The sequence below is a fragment of the Stegodyphus dumicola genome, chromosome X2, assembly GCF_044657685.1.
Source record: "Stegodyphus dumicola isolate Sdum_Otavi_A_Nest chromosome X2, ASM4465768v1".
Classification (NCBI taxonomy): Eukaryota; Metazoa; Arthropoda; class Arachnida; order Araneae; family Eresidae; genus Stegodyphus; species Stegodyphus dumicola.
Genome location: NC_140781.1, coordinates 122888233 through 122909873, shown reverse-complemented (window position 1 = coordinate 122909873; position 21641 = coordinate 122888233). Strand labels below are relative to the sequence as shown.

The 21641-nt window shown below is 36.8% G+C and overlaps 1 protein-coding gene across 5 annotated transcripts in view; it reads left to right on the top strand.

Annotated features, from left to right (window-relative positions):
- Nucleotides 1–21641, top strand: part of LOC118199442 (alpha-(1,6)-fucosyltransferase-like) — a 223312-nt gene that overhangs the window by 65424 nt on the left and 136247 nt on the right. For all 5 annotated transcript variants that reach the window (XM_085810143.1, XM_085810142.1, XM_085810145.1 and 2 more), the window contains one exon: nt 2641–2896. In XM_085810143.1, the coding sequence (XP_085666269.1) occupies nt 2641–2896 (256 nt within the window). The remainder of the gene's footprint in view (nt 1–2640; nt 2897–21641) is intronic.

Below are 21641 nucleotides of genomic sequence, written 5' to 3'. Positions count from 1 at the left end.
GCGATTATGTCTCCTAAAAACCCTAGTCGCCCTTTAAAAAGGGGAGTATATAAGGTATTTCTCCCCCTTTCCTAGCGTCCTTCGTGGTGTAGTGGTTCTGCACGCTGGACCTGTATTCCAGAGGTCCGTGGTTCGATTCCGCGAAGGCGGTTGTTAATTTTTCATCTCTCTTGCCTCTCAAAAAATCCTAATGACTCTACAAGTCTAAGGTACGCTTAAGATACAATTTTAGAAAGTTTCAAAAAACATTTGATTGCAGGATAGGATTCTAAACGAGTTTCAGTCTATCAAAAAAACATATTTTTATTATAAATATCGAAAAACATCTATTGACGAATTATATTATAAATAAAATATATTATATGATATATAAAATTTATGCCGCCCAGACGGTATAGTGGTTAGGTGAGCTGACTTACTACTCAGATTATGTTTCGTATGAATATAATTTTTTTTTAAACATTGCTTCTTTGAATATTTGGAAAAGATTTCATGAGAAATAACCGGTAAAAATGCTCTGAATCTCTTCTTGGAGAAGAATAGTGCAATAATTCAGATTATACTTTCTTACCTTAGAATGAGAACTCAGTGAATAAGCGAAAATTCAGCCTCCCCATGTTCCAATATTTTGACAGGCTTCCTCATTAGAAATAATCACACTATCGAACTTTGTGCTTTAACAGTTCAACTACTTTTGATAATTAAATTAACCACTAATTGGTTTGACCAGAATGAGGTAATCTAACTGGTAACTTAGTTATCGAAAGAAATTCTATGGGAACTCACGAATTTATTTTTCATTGCGTGTGACTGAGGACAGTAATGTAAAATCACTGGCCAATATTTTGGAGAAAGCAGACATGGAGCCGATTGAAGGTTGTAATACGACGACGACAGAAGAAGATTTAGAGATTTCGATTTGAAAGTTATAATTTATTTCTATTAAATTTTAAAGAAAAGAAGAAAGGTTTTCTTTAAGAACTGGATGTCTAGCCGCGGACGAACATGCCACGTTTCTAGAACCATTGTTTTAGATATCTAAGCTTAAATTTCTGCTTAAATATAGAATCAATTGTTCCAATAGCGTTTTATAAAATTATTATTCTAAATATCCGCTTAAAATTAATAGGCAACTACTTTGTATTTCTGACTCCATATATTGTAACATACCTCGGCACAGGATAACCGCTTACTCACAGTTTAAACACAAGTAATATTCCATAGTTAGTTGCGCATCATTCTTGCATTATTTACATATTAAGCACAAGTTATCCTCTGTACTCAGTAGTATATTGTTTACATAATACTTCTTTTTCGAGATTTAAATTAAATTTTAAAACTAATTTAAACAGTCACTCTGAAGTTTATTTATTCAGACATAACATATTTATTCAGAAATAAGCTAAATGAAAAAACTTATTTCCATGATTTTATGGAAATAAAGATAATTTAATAAACAATATTATCTTTCGAAATAGTTTTCATATCCCCTCCATCAGTTTGAACGAACTGGTTTCTCCTGCCTATAACATAACACAAGCATTTTCATGAACAAAATATTATTACTCAAAAAATAATGTAATTTAACGGCTTAAATTAAAAATTTTAGAAATTTTAGACAGAGTTTTTTATGGAAATTTTTACTTAATAATAACGTCAATGTGGCATATCTGTTAAAAAAGGCTATGGAACTTCTTTTCCTGCACACAAACAGGATTTGCTTATCTTCTTATACATCGTAAATAAAGGAGAATAGACTTCAGAGTTTATTTTATTAATAATTACTAAACGTTTTCTTTTTATAAAAACACCATTTCTAAGTGAGCAAATCTGAGGACTCTGTGAAATTTATAGTGGGTTAAAATCGTTAGTATGTTTGAAATATAAGAACGAATAAATATCCAAGAAATTTATCCAAATCATTTTCTCTGAGATATGTTTAGGAATAACTATGACGACATGCCAAAAGTAAATTTGTCTATAAGGTTTTAACTATAAATTATTAAAGTCTTTGAAGCCTTATTAAACTGGAAAGCGAGTTATAGCACCGCCTGAAAATACGCCACAAAGTCTTATGAAGGTTTTAAATAAATCTTTTCTATTTACAGTTAAATTGAACAGAAAGCACAACTTTCGCATACAATCAAAATTCCACCACTTGGCGTTATTAAAACAGCTTAAAGCTGAATTTGCAATTCAAAAACAGATCCTAGCCGGACACTATAAAAACTTGGCTTAATTAAGTGGGCCAAACTACATTTATTGCACCGAAATGCATTTTAGAGAGTATCAGATTTTGTATCTATGCAGTAAAATTTGATAGTTAACAAATAACTGAAAAAGGTTCTGGAATGTTTAAGTGACTTCGCAATGCATTTAAATAAAACACCCAGTATGGATGACTTGCAATAAACGGAATATCATAAATAAAACGCTGAAAATTTTATGCTTTTAACTGTAAACTTGGTAGAACCACATATTCTAGCGAATCATGATCATTTAATTCGATTAATTAATTGTAATTAATTTTTCGAGCGTCTTCAAATGGTTTTGAAATTTTTAACTGCGTAAGATCACATAACTGAATTTGATGATTTTCATGAATAACTTGGAACCTTATACTGATAATTTCCATTTCAGAACCCAAAAAACTGCAGTAATGTACCTGTTCTTATCTGCAATTTGACTAATCCTTATGGATTTGCATCTGGAGTTCATGATGTGCTGTGGTGCTTCATCAAAGCCTACAAAGAGAGCCACAGACTGGTTTTATTGACATCGCACTGGCATTATGCGCCTGATGGATGGGAGACATTGTTCCGGCCTCTGAGTGACGCTTGTCGCGAGGATACCTTTAAAGTACATAAAAGCATCTCACCATGGCCTGGAGAAAATAGTAAGTAGTAATACTTTATTTAGCTTGGCATTGTATTACTGACTGGTGTATTGCAACATATAGAGTTTTACGTTAATTAACCAAGTTATCTTATTGGTTTAATTGTACTTTGAATTCTTCTTTCGTAAATTGCCATCAAAATGAAATTAGTCAAGGTATAAATAAGCCAAAAATCTACAGTTAGAGGGAGGGCCTTTGGCCGCTTTTCCTGATCGTCACTCTGTTACGCTTCCGTGAAGTTTGATTTGAATTCTTCGGTTTATGTTTTGGCAAAGTGGGGTTGCTTTGTGAGTACTTATCTGAGCCAAGCCTTGGTTAAAGGCGTGCTAAATTTTATTTCACCATTCAGTTTGGTTTGGTTTGATTTTATTTAATTATGGCAAAGCACTCCAGGGTTATCTGCCTAATGCAAGGAATGCTTTCATGGAGGACCTTTCTAAGGGAAATGGCTCGTATACGAGTTAAACATATACCACAAAAAACCTACCACAAAAAAAACCTACCATAAATCCAGCCCGTTTACCGAGATTCGAACCTCTGACTGAACTACCAGTGTTCAGGGACTTTACCGCTCGGCCCCTGGTCGGCCCATTCGCTTTCACTTGAATATTTCTTTTGTATTTCCCACAAGCTTCTCAGATTGCTTCTGTATATTTTTGAGTTTGTGAAATTACTAGGTTGCCGTGTTAATAAATAAGTTCATTTTTAATACTTCACTTTGTTGTTTGTGGTTATCTGACTGTCTTCACAATTCTAGAACTGTTGGCAGTGTACCGTTTAAAGTATTATAGAACCGTATGGAACATTCTGCTTTTAAAGGACTAATTCAAGTATTGCAAATATCTTCAATGATTGTTATTATTATAAAGCATTAAAACTGCGTAGGACAGATTTGACGTCAAAAGTAAACTGATCTGCAAGACTAAAAGTGTAAGGTTTATGTTTAAATTCATGGTACGAAAGGCTATTTAATTTACTTCTTTTCTTTCCGCCTGTTTTCGTCACTAGGATCGCTTGTTCTAGAATTTATGTAGATTTGAATGCCAAGCAGTTTTTACTAAAAAGTTGAGAAGAATTAAGAACAGGCGTGCGACAGTGTTGTCTGCGGTACTCTTCTGCACTTGACGGATTAAAGTAAAATCTGTTTGGTAACTCCAATACCCGTCTTGATTAGGATGTTTTAGACTGAGGTTAGATGCAGACTTGGTATGTCATGGGTTTGAATTTCTATCGCGGTCTAAGCAAAACTTATAGTCTCCAGTCAAGTTACATTTAAATTTTTGAATTTATACTAATTGCGAAAGAAGGCTTTGAATTTTTAACCAAGGCCGGATTGGTTAGAAAATTTCTGTTTGTATATTTTAATTTTATTACTCACAGATGAAGAAGTAGAATAAATTTAAAATGATTTCATTTCTCTGTCTGTTTGTCTGACGGCTAAATATTCTTATAGTTATAATGCACCTCCCAGAACGTTTCCCATCCATATTTTATTGTTATTGTAATTCATCTAGCTAAGTTATTCAGAACGCACAGCAGGTCTTATATTTGACAAAGTGGAAGATTGGCTCGGTCCATGGTTTGAATTCCAACCAACGGGCTGGTTGCATGGACGTTTTCGTGGTTTTCTACATGTATAAACATGGGTGCGACCCAATTTCCTCTAAAACGTCCTCCACGGAACATCCGACCCTTTGGCGGATACCATGTTGAGTTGAACTCAGAAATTGTCGAAAAGCTAAAAGAAGATTGTACGTGTAATGGAGACTGTGAAACCATTTTTCTGTATCAGAGATAGTGAGCGTGAGGTCTCCCACTGTATTTTTACTAATAGGGGAACCGGAAAGTAATGTCGCTTTCTTACATTAAATTCAAACCAATAAATTTGTAACAAGTTTTTATTTTTAATCACCCTCGTTACCAGCAACCTTTTGCCATCTAGTATGCCGATTTCAATCCCAGATAAAAATCAATTGGTTTTTGAGTAAAATATCTCGAGATGGCGTTTTGGATATCATCCAAATTTTTTTGTCACTAAGAAAACGTTGTAAGGATCGGAATAAATGGAAATCCGAAGGTGCGATATCGGGCGAATATGATGGGTGAGGCAGTACCTCCCACCCCAACTCATTATATTTTTCCATTGTTCGTCTTGCACAGTGCGGTCTTGCATTGTCGTGTTGCAGAATGACGTCTTTTCCGTTGACAATCGCCAGGTATTTTTCGATTAAAGATTGGTTCACTAGTTCACTAGATCCAATTGTTCACAATAAAGGTCTACATTAACAGTTTTTCCAGGTTTCAGCAATTCAAAATGAACAATTCCGCGAATACTCCATCAAACACCCAGAAGCGCCTTTTCGGCTTACCCAGCCAGATCGTAATGGATCCTGAGGTGTGTACTAATTGCGTTAAGTTTGATCACACTGTGAGATAAACTGTGAAAGATATTCTTTCCAACGCGAACGAAAAGATTTCCAAAGTGAAAAGTAAACCCTTTGTAACCCCTATTAAAACTGCCTTTTGAGTTTTGGATTATCATATAGGAGTTATTTTTTTTTCTTTGTCTCCACTAATCAAACGATCAAAAAAACGGTTCTGTATGGTGCCGTTGAAGCAATACGTTGCATGTGATGGATAGGTTGGCTTTGTTCTTTTCGGACAGATTATGGGGGACTCAAACACCTGCTTTGCTTATTTTTCCATTCTGCTTTAAATGTTCTTGGATGGTCGACCAAGGTTGGTTAAGAGTGTTTGACATGGATTTGTTTCCACTTCTGCCCTTAGCATGTTGTTGGTCGACATGCGCAGAAACGACATTACTTTCCGGTCCCCCTAGTATTTTGTTTGGGTGTCAAAGTGTTATTTTTTAAGAAGAGAGACTGGCAATAGGGTGGAAAGCTTACCCAGCCAGATCGTAATGGATCCTGAGGAGTGTACTAAATGCGTTAATTTTGATCACACTGTGAGATAAACTGTAGAAGATATTCTTTCTAACGCGAACGAAAAGAATCCCAAAGTGAAAAGTTTTAATGTTGTAACTGTATTCATATAAATAAACGATACGGGTTGGGTTATGATGAATCTTATGATGCGTTCTCTCGGGACTGTCCAGTCCGAAATTCAGTTTATTTGAGAGCATCTTGATATATAATAATTGTATACTAGATATGATTTACACTACGGTAGGGACAATACTTTTTATTCTGTATTGATTTCTCGTAGTCTTCTGCTGATATTACAATTTTATACACTTTGATATATATTCAAACGTTGATTGAATTACTGTTTCTGTTCTGTATTAGAATTTTAACTGAGTTTACTTATATTGGATTTTTAACTATAAACTGAATTTATGATTTACAAATGGGTTTTATTATACGAACATCACTGTATGGCCGCCGCATGCCGGCTCTCTGCTATTGAAAATATTGCTTGTGACACTGACACCATAACACTGCAGGAGCCATATTATATCCAAAAATATATACAAAATGGAAAATAATAAATTCCGAATTGGGAAGAGCGGATATATACACTCTTTTGCAAAAAGCTCGAAGCACCTAGAAGGACTGCGATCGTGACGAAATTTGGTATGCAAAAGCATCTTCATCGAACATGCAAATGATCAAAGTTTCAAGGCAAATGAACAGGAATTGCGATTATAGCACGCATTTCTGGTGCGCAATTCGCAAAGTATAAAACCAGTAGCAGAGGCGGAAAATTTTACTTTTTTTTTTGTTGCTGCCATTGTAATTCCGCAAAGAAGCAACTAAAGATGCCATTACGACCATATTGAAGACCTTACAGACAACAAAACGAAATAAAAAAAATTATTAACTAATAATATAACAGAGTTTCTCCCAGGATTAAAAAGGGGCAATAAAAAGTTGAAAAGAGTACTGAAGATGTTAAAAATGGCAAAAAGTATTAATAGGGGCATTAAAAATTACGTATCAGAGCAGTGTTCCCCCATTTTAATGAAAAAGTGGTTTTTAATTTTTTTTTTTTTCAATATGCTACTACACAAAAAGTGATTCAGATATAAAACTACTGAGTAAAGAAAATAATCAAGTACTATTTTATCAACCGAGAGGCAGGAAGTGGAGTCAATTTTTTAAAGTATTGGGTGGGCTCAACTCTTTAGTGAATAAAAAGGCGTGACTTTTTTAGGGAGTGGCAGGATCATAACTTTAAATTAAGCTATGATGAATTAAATAAATAAAGAAGTAAAAGCATATAGTTTTTATGAAATCGTATTTTCATTTTAACATCATATATTTTGCTCAGATATCATTCTTTCATCAAAACAAGGTGTTTTACGGGTGTCGGTCATTTCTTTTGACCTTTTCTCTACTCTTTTTGCTTGATTTTCGACGTCACAAACAAAATTTGCATATTCCGACGTTTGAAAATGGGGAACATTTACATTTCAGCACTTTTTTCCCTCTTTATTAAAAAAAAATCTTATTATACAGCTTTTTCACAGAAAGCTTACAATATGTTTCATTTTTTAAATATCCTAAGAGAAAAAAAATATTTATTTGAAACAATTTAAAACACCAAAAAATATAAATAAAACCTAAATGCGTTTAAAAATAAATAAAACCTGTATATCTTACGTAGCATTGAACTGTTGCTACTGGTTTTTCTAAACATCAACAGAGTGAAATTTTCCTTAAAAAAATGCAAATTGGGTAGGCTAGAGCTGAAAGTTATTGGATGGGCTCGAGCCCATATATAAGTTGGCGCCACTGGAGGCAGGTAGGGGAAGCTCTGAACCGTGTAAACAATATAAGTTATCTAGGGGTTATCATTAACCAAAGGCTTGGATGGACTTGTCATATTAAGAAAGTCACAGAGAAAGCCTATGGTATCGCCACCAACTTTCCGCACTCCTTGGAAATTACTCTGAACTGTCTCTCAACAAAAAGAGAAGGATGCATTATAAGTGCATTATAAGGCCAATTCTATACTACTCATCTGCAGCATAGGCGTCAGCCTCAAAGGCAGACTTCTACAAACTTCAGGTAGTATAGAATAAGATTCTGAGAAGAATTGTAAATGCGCATTACCTGATAAGAAACAATCTGATCCTGACTTGAAAATAGAAAGAGATCACATTAAACTTGATAAGCCTTTCTTCAAAACTGAACTTAGGTGTGATGCTGCAAATTTTTCAGAAGTTCTTAGTTACCAAATCATTCCAGAAGATAATTTAATCAGAATATTTGTTACTCACATGCTTAGAGATCGCAATTTTTTAACCTAGCTTTGACTACCAAAGTTTACTTGTCATCTTGCCTCTTGTCGCTTGATTGCCACGCATGCAGCTAAAAAGACAATGGTCTCCCCACTTTTATCTCATTTTCCGGACTGTTCCTGGAGTTTCGCCTGCTAGCTCAAAGTCATGTGCCCTCATCTAGCTTATTAAGGCTGCCTCTGGGATCACCATAAGAAGCATCATAATCAGTGTCAATACCAGGTAGGTAGGGTGCTACTTTATTAACGGCGAGACAAAAAGAGTGCTATTTTACCAACATATAGGCAGGAAGGGTGTTATTTTACCAGTCAAGGGATAGGCAGGTTGCAGCACCTTCTGAAACTCTACACACGCACACTTGTCGCTATTTGTTGCATATAGTTATTTTTTGGTCTCTATGCGATGCTTTTTTTTTTTTTTTTTTTTTTTTTTTTGTATATCCATTTTATATCTACTATGACTTTAATCTTCTATTCCAATCCATTAGGACTCTAGTTTGATTTCTGAAACCTAGGAAAAAATGTTCTCCTCTCTTCCGCATTTGTTAAATCTCCTGTTCTGGGAATCTTACTTGATGTATTTTTACATGAAATGCCTTTAGAGCAACAATTTTACTCAGTCGAACACATGGCGAAATTTGCGGCATCGGGGCATAACGTTACCGGTAACAATATATACCGCTGTAGCCGAAATCCACAAGCCACAGGGTTTCGGGACGCAGTTTCTTAAAACTTACTCGCTCTACCCCCTACTGTGGTAGCTGATTCGCTGTTATTGGTTAGAATAAAGACATAACATTGAGTTTTTTGGGTCATTTGTTTTGTCACGTTGTCAAGCTTACGATCTTCAAACGCAGCATGCGGTACCAACACCCTAAACATATTTTATTAAGGGATATTGGTCGTACAATGGCAATGTCTTAATTCTTTAAACAATCATTTAAAAAGCTCTGGGGTGATTTTATGTGTACAGTTCAATTAATTTACATATTAATACATATTTCTATTTTGTGCATAAACACTTGAGAAATACCAGATCATTACAAGTTATAGCAAAGCAAAGTGTTATTTGCTTGAGAGTTTTATATCCATATTGTATTTTGCTAAGAGAATATTGGAAAAAAATATTTAACGTAATTTATGAATGTTTTATCGTGATTATTTTAATGCAACTACATTTTTAAGAACAAGATTACAAAGTATACAACAGTTACGCGCTTAAATTTATCCCAGTTTTCAGCCTAAGAGTTGGAATACGAGGATATTGTTAGTGATGGATAAATTTAATTATTAACATAGGCGAAGCACAATGGGATCTTTTCCTTTGCAAGATACGATTTGGCAAACAATTTTCTACAGCAAGATGTATGTGCTTAAAAAACCTATTGTCCATTAAACTAAACGTTGTGTTAAGGTGGCATAAAGGTGCTTTGTCTAGGATGAGTGATTTCAGAGTGCAGTAGTTTTCATTTGAGAGTAGTTCAGTGGTGAAATCCTGTGCATTTGTTAATGATTCCGGTTGCAGCCTCGAAGGTCACTCCAGTGGATAAAGAGATAAAAGAAGTCTTATCAGGTTCAGTGTTCCTCCTTACTTGCTTTGGGAACATTAAATGACCTGACTCGGAACAGGGAGCTTACTAAAGCTATGTTCAGTAAATGTGTTAAGTAGACAAGATACACAGGAAGGGTATACGAAACCCTTTATTTTTCTCTCTTTACAATGATTTCCGGACTTCGGAATACAGAGACCAACCACTTGTGGTCTGAACGTAAGAATATAGTGATAGGGATAGTGACGGAGGACGTGGCCACCACCCCTTTACTATTAAGTTAATTAGCATATAGGGCCACGTCCGCCCTTATACAGAGTAAAGCCAGAGAGGCCACATGGGAGGCTTGCACAAGGCGCCCAAACCCAGCGCCTGGACCATCCGGTTGGCAGTTCCGCGAACCAAATGCCACCGGGTAGACACCCGTCCAAAGTGCCCGGGTCCAGTGATTTTGAATCTTCAAGAATAGCATTGTACATGGCTAAACAAGGGCAGATATACATTAGTAGTTATTTACATGCTTCTGTTAATACATATTTGCTGACATGCAATCCAGCACTGTTACATACATATACTTTCTAAATACCTACATGACATTACCTTAATTTGCTTTGGAATAATAAGACAGAGCTATTATATACACTTAGCACAATAAAAATAAAAATAAAAATAAAATAATAATAATAATAATAATAATAATAATAATAATAATAATAATAATAATAACATACATTAGGACACGCTTGCCCACACTATATACACACATCGCAGACATACCTAGATTACTTATGCTTGAATGATACTGATTTACATTGAAATTTGCTGACATACTGACCAGTTATATTTACACATGGCATAAGTCTGGACCCATGTTCATTAGCTTATCAAGTATATGAGTAATTTTGTTGGTCTGGTGTCGCTGCTTGACCATAAATCTGTTGAATGCCTCCCTGTTCGTCTGCGGGAACGGAATGTGCATTCCCTCCGTGAGAGGACATTCATGAACGTAGTGTTCTGCTGTGCCCAGATCGCCGCAGCAGCACTGATCCGAATTGGAGATTCCAAATCTCTCAAAATATACTGGAAAGGGCCCATGCCCTGTGATGTAATACACCATTTGTGGCCGTGCAACCAGTAGTTCCCTATCTACTTTAGGCAGAAATGTATGCGCTCGGCGGCCTGTGTCTTCGTTGTCCCACGCAGCCTGCCAGAGTGCTAGAGCTGTGGCGCGCAGATTCCGTTTTAAATGAGAAACCGGCCATGGGATTTGTACTGGGACTGCTTCGACGTTATGGGCTGCTTCTTTTGCAAGCCGATCTGCAGTCTCATTACCATGATTCCCGATATGGGCTTTCGTCCATTCTAGATTAATTTTTAATTCTTTATGAGCACGGAGGTATTCCTGAATAGCTGCTATTATTGGAGAACTGTGGGTGGGGTTAAGGATGGCGCATAACGTAGACAGGCTGTCTGTTATTATGTAACTATTGTATAGCCTCTGCTGAATTATCGCTTGCAGTGCATAGCTTATAGCTGTGGCCTCGCTTTGGAAGACACTATTGTGCGCTTCCAGATGCCCCTTCCATTGGCTTACTATTCTACCCTCTTTAAGTGCTGCATATGCACAGCCCACACTGTCGTCTATTTTAGATCCATCCGTATAATAGGTAACATCTATGTTCGTGGATCTTGTGGTCTGCTTTAGGTTGACATTAACACCCCGTCCTTGCAAAGACGGGTGCCTGTCAAGGCTGATGACTACTCTTTCGAGGTTATCTGCAGTAAACACCTCTTCCCCAAATTGCGTTGTTTGGCCGAGTTGCTTGACTATCTGGTACGTAGCTTCCTTCTCAACACTAATGGACAAGGGTAGTATGCCAGCCAGGACTGCCAGTGCATTGGTCGGGGAAGTTCTGAATGCTCTCGTGATATTTAATAAAAACGGCCGTTGGATGCTTTGCAAATGCTTTACTTTTCTGCCCTGCATCGGTAAGGCCCAGACAGCTGCTCCATACGTCACGATCTTCTCAGTGATGGTGTTATAGAGGATCTTGAGGATATGGGGGTTGAGACCCCAGCGATATTCTTTCATCATCTTGAGCTGCTGAACGATGCTTGCTGTGCGCTGTTTTAGGGAGAGCAAATGCGCTATCCAATTCAGTTTGTCATCAAATATTATTCCCAAGTATTTGAGTTCTCGCTTGATTGCAAGTCGTTTCCCATTGAGCGTGATGCGTTGTTGTCGCGTTAGGAAGCCTCCCTTTTTTGAAATCAATAAAACTTGGGATTTTTCTTCGGCAATCTTCAACTTCAGCGTTGCACATCGCTCCTGAAAGAGGTCGCAGGATTCTTGGCAGTTTCTCTGCAATTGCTCTCTAGTGGGGCCTTGTACTATTAGTGCCGTGTCATCGGCATATGCAACTATTTTCGTGTGACTTGGCCACGACTGTGTAAGTATACTATTGTATGTTAAGTTCCATAGGAAGGGTCCCGCGCAGGAACCCTGCGGACATCCCCTTGTTTGATTATTTTGTAGTATGCCACTATTATGATGCAGAATTAGTTTTCGTTCTGCGAGATAGTTCTCCAGTGTCCGATAGATATTCCGTGGACAGCGTGAGTTCCTGAGTTCCCGTAAGATTGCCGGCCACCACAACGTGTCAAAGGCACTTTTGAGATCGACTGAGATGAACGCGGTGTGATGACCGGACAATCTGTTTTGTAGGAGACATTCTTTAACCTTCATGAGAGCATGGACGGTGGACCTGCCTGTACGGAACCCATATTGATCCTCGCTCAGGTAATTACTAGAATGCAAGTGATGTCGGAGCCTGTTCACTAGCAACAAAATGTCTTACCAAGCGCTGATAGTAAGCATATTGGTCTGTAGGCATCCGCTCTTCTCGGATCCTTGTTCTTTTTAAGGAATAGAATTACTTGGCCGATCTTGAAGCACCTGGGGAACGTGCCGGTACTTAGTAGCTTGTTGAATAGCTGTCGAAATAGATTGATATTCGAACGCACAATGAGTTTAATTATACGATAGTCTACTCCGTCCGGCCCAGGTGCTTTCTTTTGCGGTAGGCACTTTAAGACGTGCAATATTTCTTGTTTTGTGAAACAAGCATCTTCTGCAGTATCAATGTCCGAGGTATCATATCGGATTATTCTATGTGCTTGCGTGTCTTCGGAGGGGTCGTCTGTGGCGAAGACCGCCTTCACGATTTCTGCAAGCATGGTCTCTGTGAGTTTATTGGAGATCTCTGGGACAGGTAGCAGATGGAAGGAGGCGGGTTTGTAAAGCTTACATGTGGCAATCTTGTGGTGTATGCCATGTATTTCGGTATTTTCCGTGCAAAATTTTCTCCAGCTTTCCAGTTTGGCCTGTAGGATCATTTTCTTATATTTTGCTCTTTCCTGTTGAAAGGTGATGAACGTGTTAGAAGAAATATTGTGACGCCGCTCCTGCTTAAGACGGCGTCTAAGGGCGCGAACTTTCTGCTGTTGTTCTCTGAGATGACTGCTCCACCAGTTTAGATTAGAGATCTTTTTGGTTGTTCTGGTTGACAACAGTTCATTACAAACTGTTCTTATGGGGGACATTATGTCACTCGTGATAACTTGTAAGGCTTCGGTGGTAGTTGCTTGTTCGATCAACTCTGCGAAGTGGGCAAGTTGGGATTTAATGGCTGCAGCAAATGTCCTTACTTTATTACCTGGCAAGTTATACCTCTTGATTATCGAGGTGGCTGTCTCACTGGCGATAGAAAATCTAATATAATTGTGGTCTGAAAGGCTTAAGCCTTCCACGACCGTCCAATCCTGAATCTTTTGCGCAATTTGCAATGTTGCTACTGTAAGGTCGGGCCATCCCTGTGAGTGGACGCGATCGAAGGTGGGTGCAGCATCATGATGATTAAGTACGCTCATATTTTGACTAGAAAAGAAATCTTCTAGCATCCGGCCTTTAGGATCAGTGCTGGCATATCCCCATGTGGAACTGTGGGCGTTGAAATCCCCAGCACATAAGATGTTATGGGACCTGTACCGCTGAAGTAGTTGCTGCATTCGCTGGATAATTGTATCTATATTAGCTGTCGGAGGGGAGTATAGTGAAACCAAGAGAACCGTTATGTTGGTGCATCTCAAGAAGAATAGCCACGAAGTCTCTTTCTGTGGTGATGATAACCGGGGTCCACGCTGGGTTGCAATTGATCAGTATTGCACGGGGTGAATCGTTAACATCTTTTTGGTACACTGTCCATTGTAGAGGATAGCCTACCGCTTTTCCCTTCAAGCAGTATGGTTCTTGGGCAAATATTAGATCAACCCCTTCGGTTGCGGCATATGCGGCAGCTTGTGCCGTGGCTGCTTTGGCATGTTGCAGATTAATCTGAAGGCACCTTATTGGTGTTTGAACTGGGATCGTGTCCGTATTAATGTCCGTTATCAGTGCAGCGGCCAGTTGCTGAGGTGGCTGGTTTAGACTATTACTGGTATGAGGTGCAGAAGTAACTGAAGGCTGTGACGTACTTGCTTCTGTATGGGTGTTCACAGACACTTTCTCTTCAGTATTCCGTTGCGCTACGGACGTTGTCAACTGCCCGTTGATAAATTGCGCATTCTGCTGCATAGGCAGGGTGGTGGAAATTGTATCTGGTACCCAACCTGTATTTTGCGTCTCCGCAATTAATGCATGATGGTTGGTCTCCAGTGCAGTCTCTGGTTGCGTGAGCGCCGGAGCAGAAACCGCAGAAGATCTTGGAGGACCTGCACACGTCCTGGCTGTGTCCAAACTGTTGACCACGATAGCATCTTCGTACTCCAAGGAACTCGGAGATGCCATGCGCCTGCCATGCAGTGAATATGCGCTTTGTCTTGATTGCTGCAGCAAATCCTTCTGTGGAGCACTCGATGATCCATTTGACCCTCTGTGGGCGTCGCTCAAGCAGACGGAAGAGAATCTTTAAATGCAGGTCGGAGATTCCTGCTGTCGTGCTGAGCTCAGAGATGAGCTCCTCTGGCTTGGTATGCTCCCCGAAATTGTGTACTGCTATTCTTGGTCGACGTCGCTGTTTCCTCTGTATATCTATATCGATGTCTGCTTTTTGAAGATGGTCCTTTAACTTGTCAACTTCTTCGGGGATATCACAATAGACTTCCAGACCTCCTTGCGGGGCGGGCTGTATTCTCCGTACTGCTACGGGGATTTTGTCCAAAGGGACCTTGTCTTGTAGAGCTCTCCGCAAATCGTCTGTTGGCCTTTTGGTCTTTGGTTTAATCACGAGACTGGGCTTACTGTTCTTGCGCACGGCCTCTGCAAAGCTTTGCGGTGTACTGTTTACTGTTTGTGGAGGGGCCTGCTCACAGGGGGGCTGTTGCGCAGATGGAGAGGGAGTATGCACTGTACCACAGCAAACAAAAGTAGAGGTATTGGTACACTGCTCAAAAAAAAAAAATGGGACAGTCCTATATCTCCCGATCTACTGGGCCGATTGACAAAATTCAAATTGCGTTCTTCATGTCTCGAAAGCGCGACTTAGGATATATATTAGATTTATATATAGCACTATTCTAACATAGGTATTTTGACACAAAATCGGACTTTTTCTGAAATAACATACCAATTTTTTTACATATTTCGATTCTACGACTCAAATTACGCCTAAATATGAAATTTTGTAAAATTTGGAGCGAAATTTACGGAGAAATTCACAAATTTATGTTGGCACTTTTTTGTCAGTTTGCGCCAAGAATACTTCACTTGGCTAACTTCTTAATATATGGCAACCCAGTTTCCTTAGGAAAAAAAGTCACCATCGTTCCTTTTTTCCAAATAATATTCTTTATATTATATTTTTAATTATAACTTATTTTTTTAAGTAATTTTTTTTCTTTTTCGAATTTCATATTAATTGTTTAAGTTGCACTTTTTTTTTTTCGAATAACTGTTTTAAAAATTTCTATTTACCTATTCGAACTGCGTAAATAAAGGTGCAGCGTTTATTTATTTTTTTTTTTTCAAATAGTTTTCTTTATATATATTTTTCGTCATAGCTGTTATTTTAGGTCATTTTTAAATTTTTATACTTTTAATTGTTTGTGTTGCATTGTCTCTTCAGATAATTGTTTTAAAATTTTCTATTTATTCCTTCGAACTGAGCATTTTAAATGTATTTATTAATATCAATTTTCCAGAATTTGATTTTATTTATTTGAATTACGTTTTTTTTCGGAAGAATACTTTGTAACCCAGACTACGATGCGTTTGAAAACTGCATACGATATTAAAAGAGAAAATACAGTAAAGCACAGTTTTACACGCCTTTCAATGTTCCGTTCAGAAAAAATATATATAAATAAGAGAGATGTATAACCGATATTTTAACTTGGGATGACTTGCATACACTGCTTTAAACAGTTTTATCATTGTGCCCATTGCTTTACACAATTTTATCCTACATTTGGTTTCTTAAAATGTTATTCATATTTTAGTCAAATATTTTATTTTTGAAATCGCAAGAATCAAATATCATAAGATTGAAAAGTTTTAAATTAAAAAAAATACGAATACTAAATTTTACGAAAATATTTATTTTTCTTCTCTGTTTCTTTAAGCATTCTGAAAGTATATTGAAAAGTATCCAACTTTTCGAAACATTTTGGTATTTCTGACAATCATTTTAAATAAAGTTATCGCCTTCCATTTCATAAACGCCCACAAACGGCCGAGCGGTAAAGTTGCTGAACACTGGTAGTTCACTCCGGGGTTCGAACCCCGGTAAACGGGCTGGTTGCATGGGCGTTTTCGTGGATTTTCTCATGTGTAACGCGTATGACAGCTGGTTTCCCTTAGAAAGTTCTTCACGAAGTATTTCGTCAGAGCCTTTATCAGTCTTTAGAGGCTAAACATTTTGAAGCTATGAGATGAAAGAAAAGACTGGTTTCATCAAAAGGTTTTGGTTTATTTTATTATGAAAAAGCACACTACGGCTATCTGCCTAAGGGGAGGGATGCCTTCCTGGAGGACTTTCGAAGGGAAACTGGCTCGCATACACGTTACACATGGGGAAAACCACGAAAACGCCCATGCAGCCAGCCCGTTCGCGGGATTTGAACCTCGGACCGAACTACCAGTGTTCAGCGACTTTACCGCTCGGCCGCTGTTTCATCAGGAAGGGAAAAAAAAACATCTTTAGGTGACATCCACATACATCACTGGATAAACTCCTGAATCTTCAAATAATTCGACTGAGTAAATCATGGGATTCACCATTTATGATACGATATGATGTTCTATAATGTAATTTACACAACCATATAGTTTAAAACCAGTCGCTCTTCACTTTAATCTGCAATGATATCGTTTTGTCTTTTCTGTTAACACAAGCTCAATTGATGGTATTTGCTGGTGTACTCGTCCAAGTGTTTTCTCTTTGAACACTTAAATTCTTTGAAGTATCCTGAAAGTATATTCGAAAGCGTCCAACTTTTTGAACATCTTGGTACGTCTGACAGCCAAATTTCCCTGCAAATTTTTGCTTACTTTTCTCCCTAATTTTCTTCTTTCCTTCTACAGTTATTTTCAGTGCTCACACAAGAAAATTAAGATTTTTCGACTGCTAGACTTCCATACATTTTGCATTCTTGTCAATTTTTTAAAATATCAATTATATGAATTGCGTTTCAGCTAAAGACAGCTTTTCATTTTCTAGTCATTTTAGCTATAAATAAAGTTTAAAGCGAAGTCCAAAGGATAAATGTTTTAATTAAAAGATTTTTGCTAAATGACAAAGAAATAAAACAGTCCAGCAGGGTTTATTCTGTACCACAGAGTGACCCGATTCTTATATCGGCTGAAACAATCTAAATCATATTAAAGATCATGTTTTTTTATACAATCTATAACGCGAGAGAAAAATTAGCTTCTTAAAACATGCTTTCTAAGAGAATTAATATAAAAATTTATATTTTTATATATATTTTTTAAAGTTGGGACTTGAACCAAACTGTCAGACTTTTAAAGCTTATTTTACATGGTGGTTATTATTAAAGTTCCACTTTGAAATGGTCATAAAAGGAAAACTACCGGACCAAATGTTATCAAACTTGGGAATCGTGTAAAGGAGGTTATGAGAATTTATTTTCGGCGGAAAAAAAGAGTTCAAAAACTCACCATCAGGGGAAAAATGGCGCTGTATACAATATTGTTAAATGAAATAAGACACGAAAACATCTGTTTAAAATGTGTTTAATATTTTCCGAAACGTCTTACAAAGCATGTTCAATGTAGCGTCCAGCATTTTCCGAAAGCAAGTTAAATCATGTTACTGCATTCTCAACAGCAGCTCTTAGCATATCAGGTTTGGTTTTGGTTTGGTTTATTAGATTACGGCAAAGCACTCGAGGGCTATCTGCCTCAAGGAAGGGATGCCTTCGTGGAGGACTTTTTAAGGGAAACTGGCTCGTATACACTTTACACATAGCATATCAGGAGGAATGTTACAGTGTATCACATTTTTCATTTCTGCCAAATTGTTTAGATTATCACCATAAACAGTGCTTTTGAGACAAAAGTCACAGAGGTTGATGTCTGGTGGGAAGAGGGGAAGTGTTGGCCTATAAGACGTTCATTCGTGAAATGTTGCCTAAGTAACTATGCGACGCTCTTCAGGTGGTGCCCAGCCCTGCATAAAAATCGTAGTATCTAAAATGCCACGTTACTGCAGTTCATGTATCACGAAGCATTTTAATATTGGCTCTAAGTGAGCTGCAATCGCAGTGGTCCAGCTGTCGACTGCTCTTCAGAAAAAATGGTTCAGTTATAAAACTAGCTGTCATTCAACAGTAAACGGTGTGAAATGACTGTTATGCAATCGAATGCAGTAGGAGAATGCAATGGAACTAGATAGATAACATGAGAGATTTTTTTGGCCCAAATCGATTAAAAGCGTTTTGAATCAGTATCTTCATATTTTAGTACCGAATTCAGGCTTAAAAAATTACAAATTGGCGATCTTTAAGAAAACGATTTCCAGATTGTACGCACTTGTGAGAGTGATTTGCGATCTCACATTTTCTAATCGCTAATTCGTGGTTTTCACGGACGAAATTCTCACTTACAGGGATGGCGCACTCGACATTTATCGAATTTAACGTCTTTAAATGGTAATTTGCCTACTTCAAAGTTTCTTAAGGGTATACAACATATTAAACCCGTTTAACAAAAGGTTAAGTTAGATTCCGACCCATATTTCGTTTAACAATATTGCATACAGCGCCATTTCCCCCTGGTGGTGAGGTTTCGAACTTCCTTTTTTTCGCGGAAAATAAATTCCCATGACCTCCTTTACACGATTTCCAAGTTTGATAACATTTGATCCAGTAGTTTTCCTTTTATGACCGTTTCAATGTGGAACTTTAATTATAACCACTCTGTATTTTATTAAATTTTAATTTGAAGCTATGCGTTATATGTATACCATGCGTAAAATTTTCGCTTTTATGGAAAAATAAAAAATCGAAGCAAATATACTTAGTATAATGGACCAAAACTGAAAACATTTCCCCTCCCTCCGAAAATAAAATATTGAAATTTCGAACTTGAATTTACTGGGTTATCGAAATATTCAATTTGACTTATCTTCTAAGTCCTAGTTCCGACAACAATTCCGTCAAAAATTCCGAATTACTTAAGCTAAAGTAAAAGATTTAGTATATATTCACTGTATGTTAATAAAGTAATCAGAGTGTAATAAAAATAGATTATAGAATTTACGCTGATGTAACTTTTTGTCTGACTGCACAGCATGTAATGGAAAAGAGGGTTTGTAGAGATCTGTTTTTGACATGCCTCTAAAAGTAGATGTCATATTAATTTTGTCTCTTCAATGTCAAAAAACTTTCCTTTGAGAGGCAACTTTAGTTTTTGAGAAAGAAAAAAAAATCACAAGAAGACAAATTTGAAGAACATGCAGGACGATTGAATATACATACTTATTTTCCGAACACAAGCGGTTCTCAGACTGGTTATTGAATAATGAAAAGATGCATTGTCATGCAATACAAAACATTTGGAATACATTTTCTGGCTGAATATTGTAAGATTAAAAGTCATCTGCTTAATTCACATCCATTTACAAGTCAACTACTCGGGCAATTGCAAAATCGTTTTGATCCTGAGCTTGTAAGACAAACCTAATATCACTGGATTTAAACACTTCTTTAATCTTCCGAGAATGTTCCTTCTTTAGCTCATATTCCAAGAATATTAAGTGAATACAATTATTGCCAAAGAAATTGAATATTCATTTGCACTACGGCTTGGTAGTTTACTAACGAGTTAACAAAATTTAAATTCTGCTTTTTGTGTCAAAGAATACAACAATATTTTAAATATTTACAAATAAAATATTAAATTGGAGATTTAATTGGAGCCTCATCCGTCGCCTAGCATTTGAAAAAGAAAAGATTGTTAAATACTAATTGTTTGCTGCTCAGTCTAACCCAGGCTGCATGGTTGGTTTTCGTAGTTTTTTAGGTTCTCTTTACAAAGATTCTCTATGAAAGCATCTTAATCAAATAGCTCCCATGTTCTTTCTATGTTCAAATAACCAACTAACCTAGTTTAAGCTCGATTTCCAGGTGAAGTTACTAGTAAAATCCGAATACTCATTAAAAATCATGTAGCTAGCCAATCGGGAGTAACATGAAAGATACGGAACCAATAATTGAAATGTCGTTACGTTACGCTGTTTCTTAACTTAGATGGTCATTCCTTAATTAACTAGCCCACCAACGGCCGAGCGGTAAAGACGCTGAACACTGGTAGTTCAGTTCGAGTTTCGAATCCCGCGAACGGGCTGGCCGCATGGGCGGTTTCGTGGTTTTCCCCATGTGTGACGTGTATACGGGCCAGTTTCTCTTAGAAAGTCCTCCACGAAGGCATCCCTCCCTTTAGGCAGATAGCCCTCGTGTGCTTTGCCATAATTAAATAATCCAATCCAATCCTTAATTAAATATAATTGATTTGTAAATTCTACTAAAACTGACGGTAAGAATTGAAGTGGAAATAAGTAATATGGTGTGCAATCTTGATTAATATAAAATTAAAAATATTTGCATAGAAAAATGTTTGCATTCAGACAGAAAGTTTTTTGAAATATTTGAAATTACTTTATAAGAAGGATTTATTAATAACCGCAATAATTACTTATTATATTACTGATGATTAGGATTCAGTTCTTGACAATTACATTCTAAATTAGAATTTTAAGGATATAATGAAAATACGCTACGCACAAAAATACATTTTAGGAAAAAAAATGAGTTGCTTTTTTAGGTTTTAAAACTTCTTAAATTCATTTAGTAAACATCGTATCCTCGTTGTTTATTGAATCCAGAATGTTGGTGTCGTTTATATAATTATTCTTACTTGTCCACAGAATCTGCTGACTTATCCAGCCATTAAGTAGCTGCAGATCATTTCTACATAACCATTGAACTTCCATTAATTCAGTCTCTAGAGGGTTGTATGTTTATATCATAATTTGACTTTTATAAAAAATGATTATTCTAAATATTATGTTTCTATAAAAATATATTGTGCTTTAAAAATATGTATAATAGTATCAGCCGCTCTTTCAGCCACTTCAAAAGCAACAGTTTGTTTAGAAATAAATTATGCAGTTAATGTCATAAAATTCAAATAAATATCAGACGAAAATTCTCAGTTTTAGACAATTCGATTTAAACGAAGTAAAGTAGCAGACGATAAAACGCCGAAGGTAAAAATTTACTCTTTCAAAAACTTACTCTTAAATTTTTAAAAAAAAGAAAAGATACGAGAGAAATTTTAAAAAAAATAGTTAAAAATTTGAATAATATCATCTATAATTTAAAAAAAATAGCCTTTCATATAGTATTAATAAATA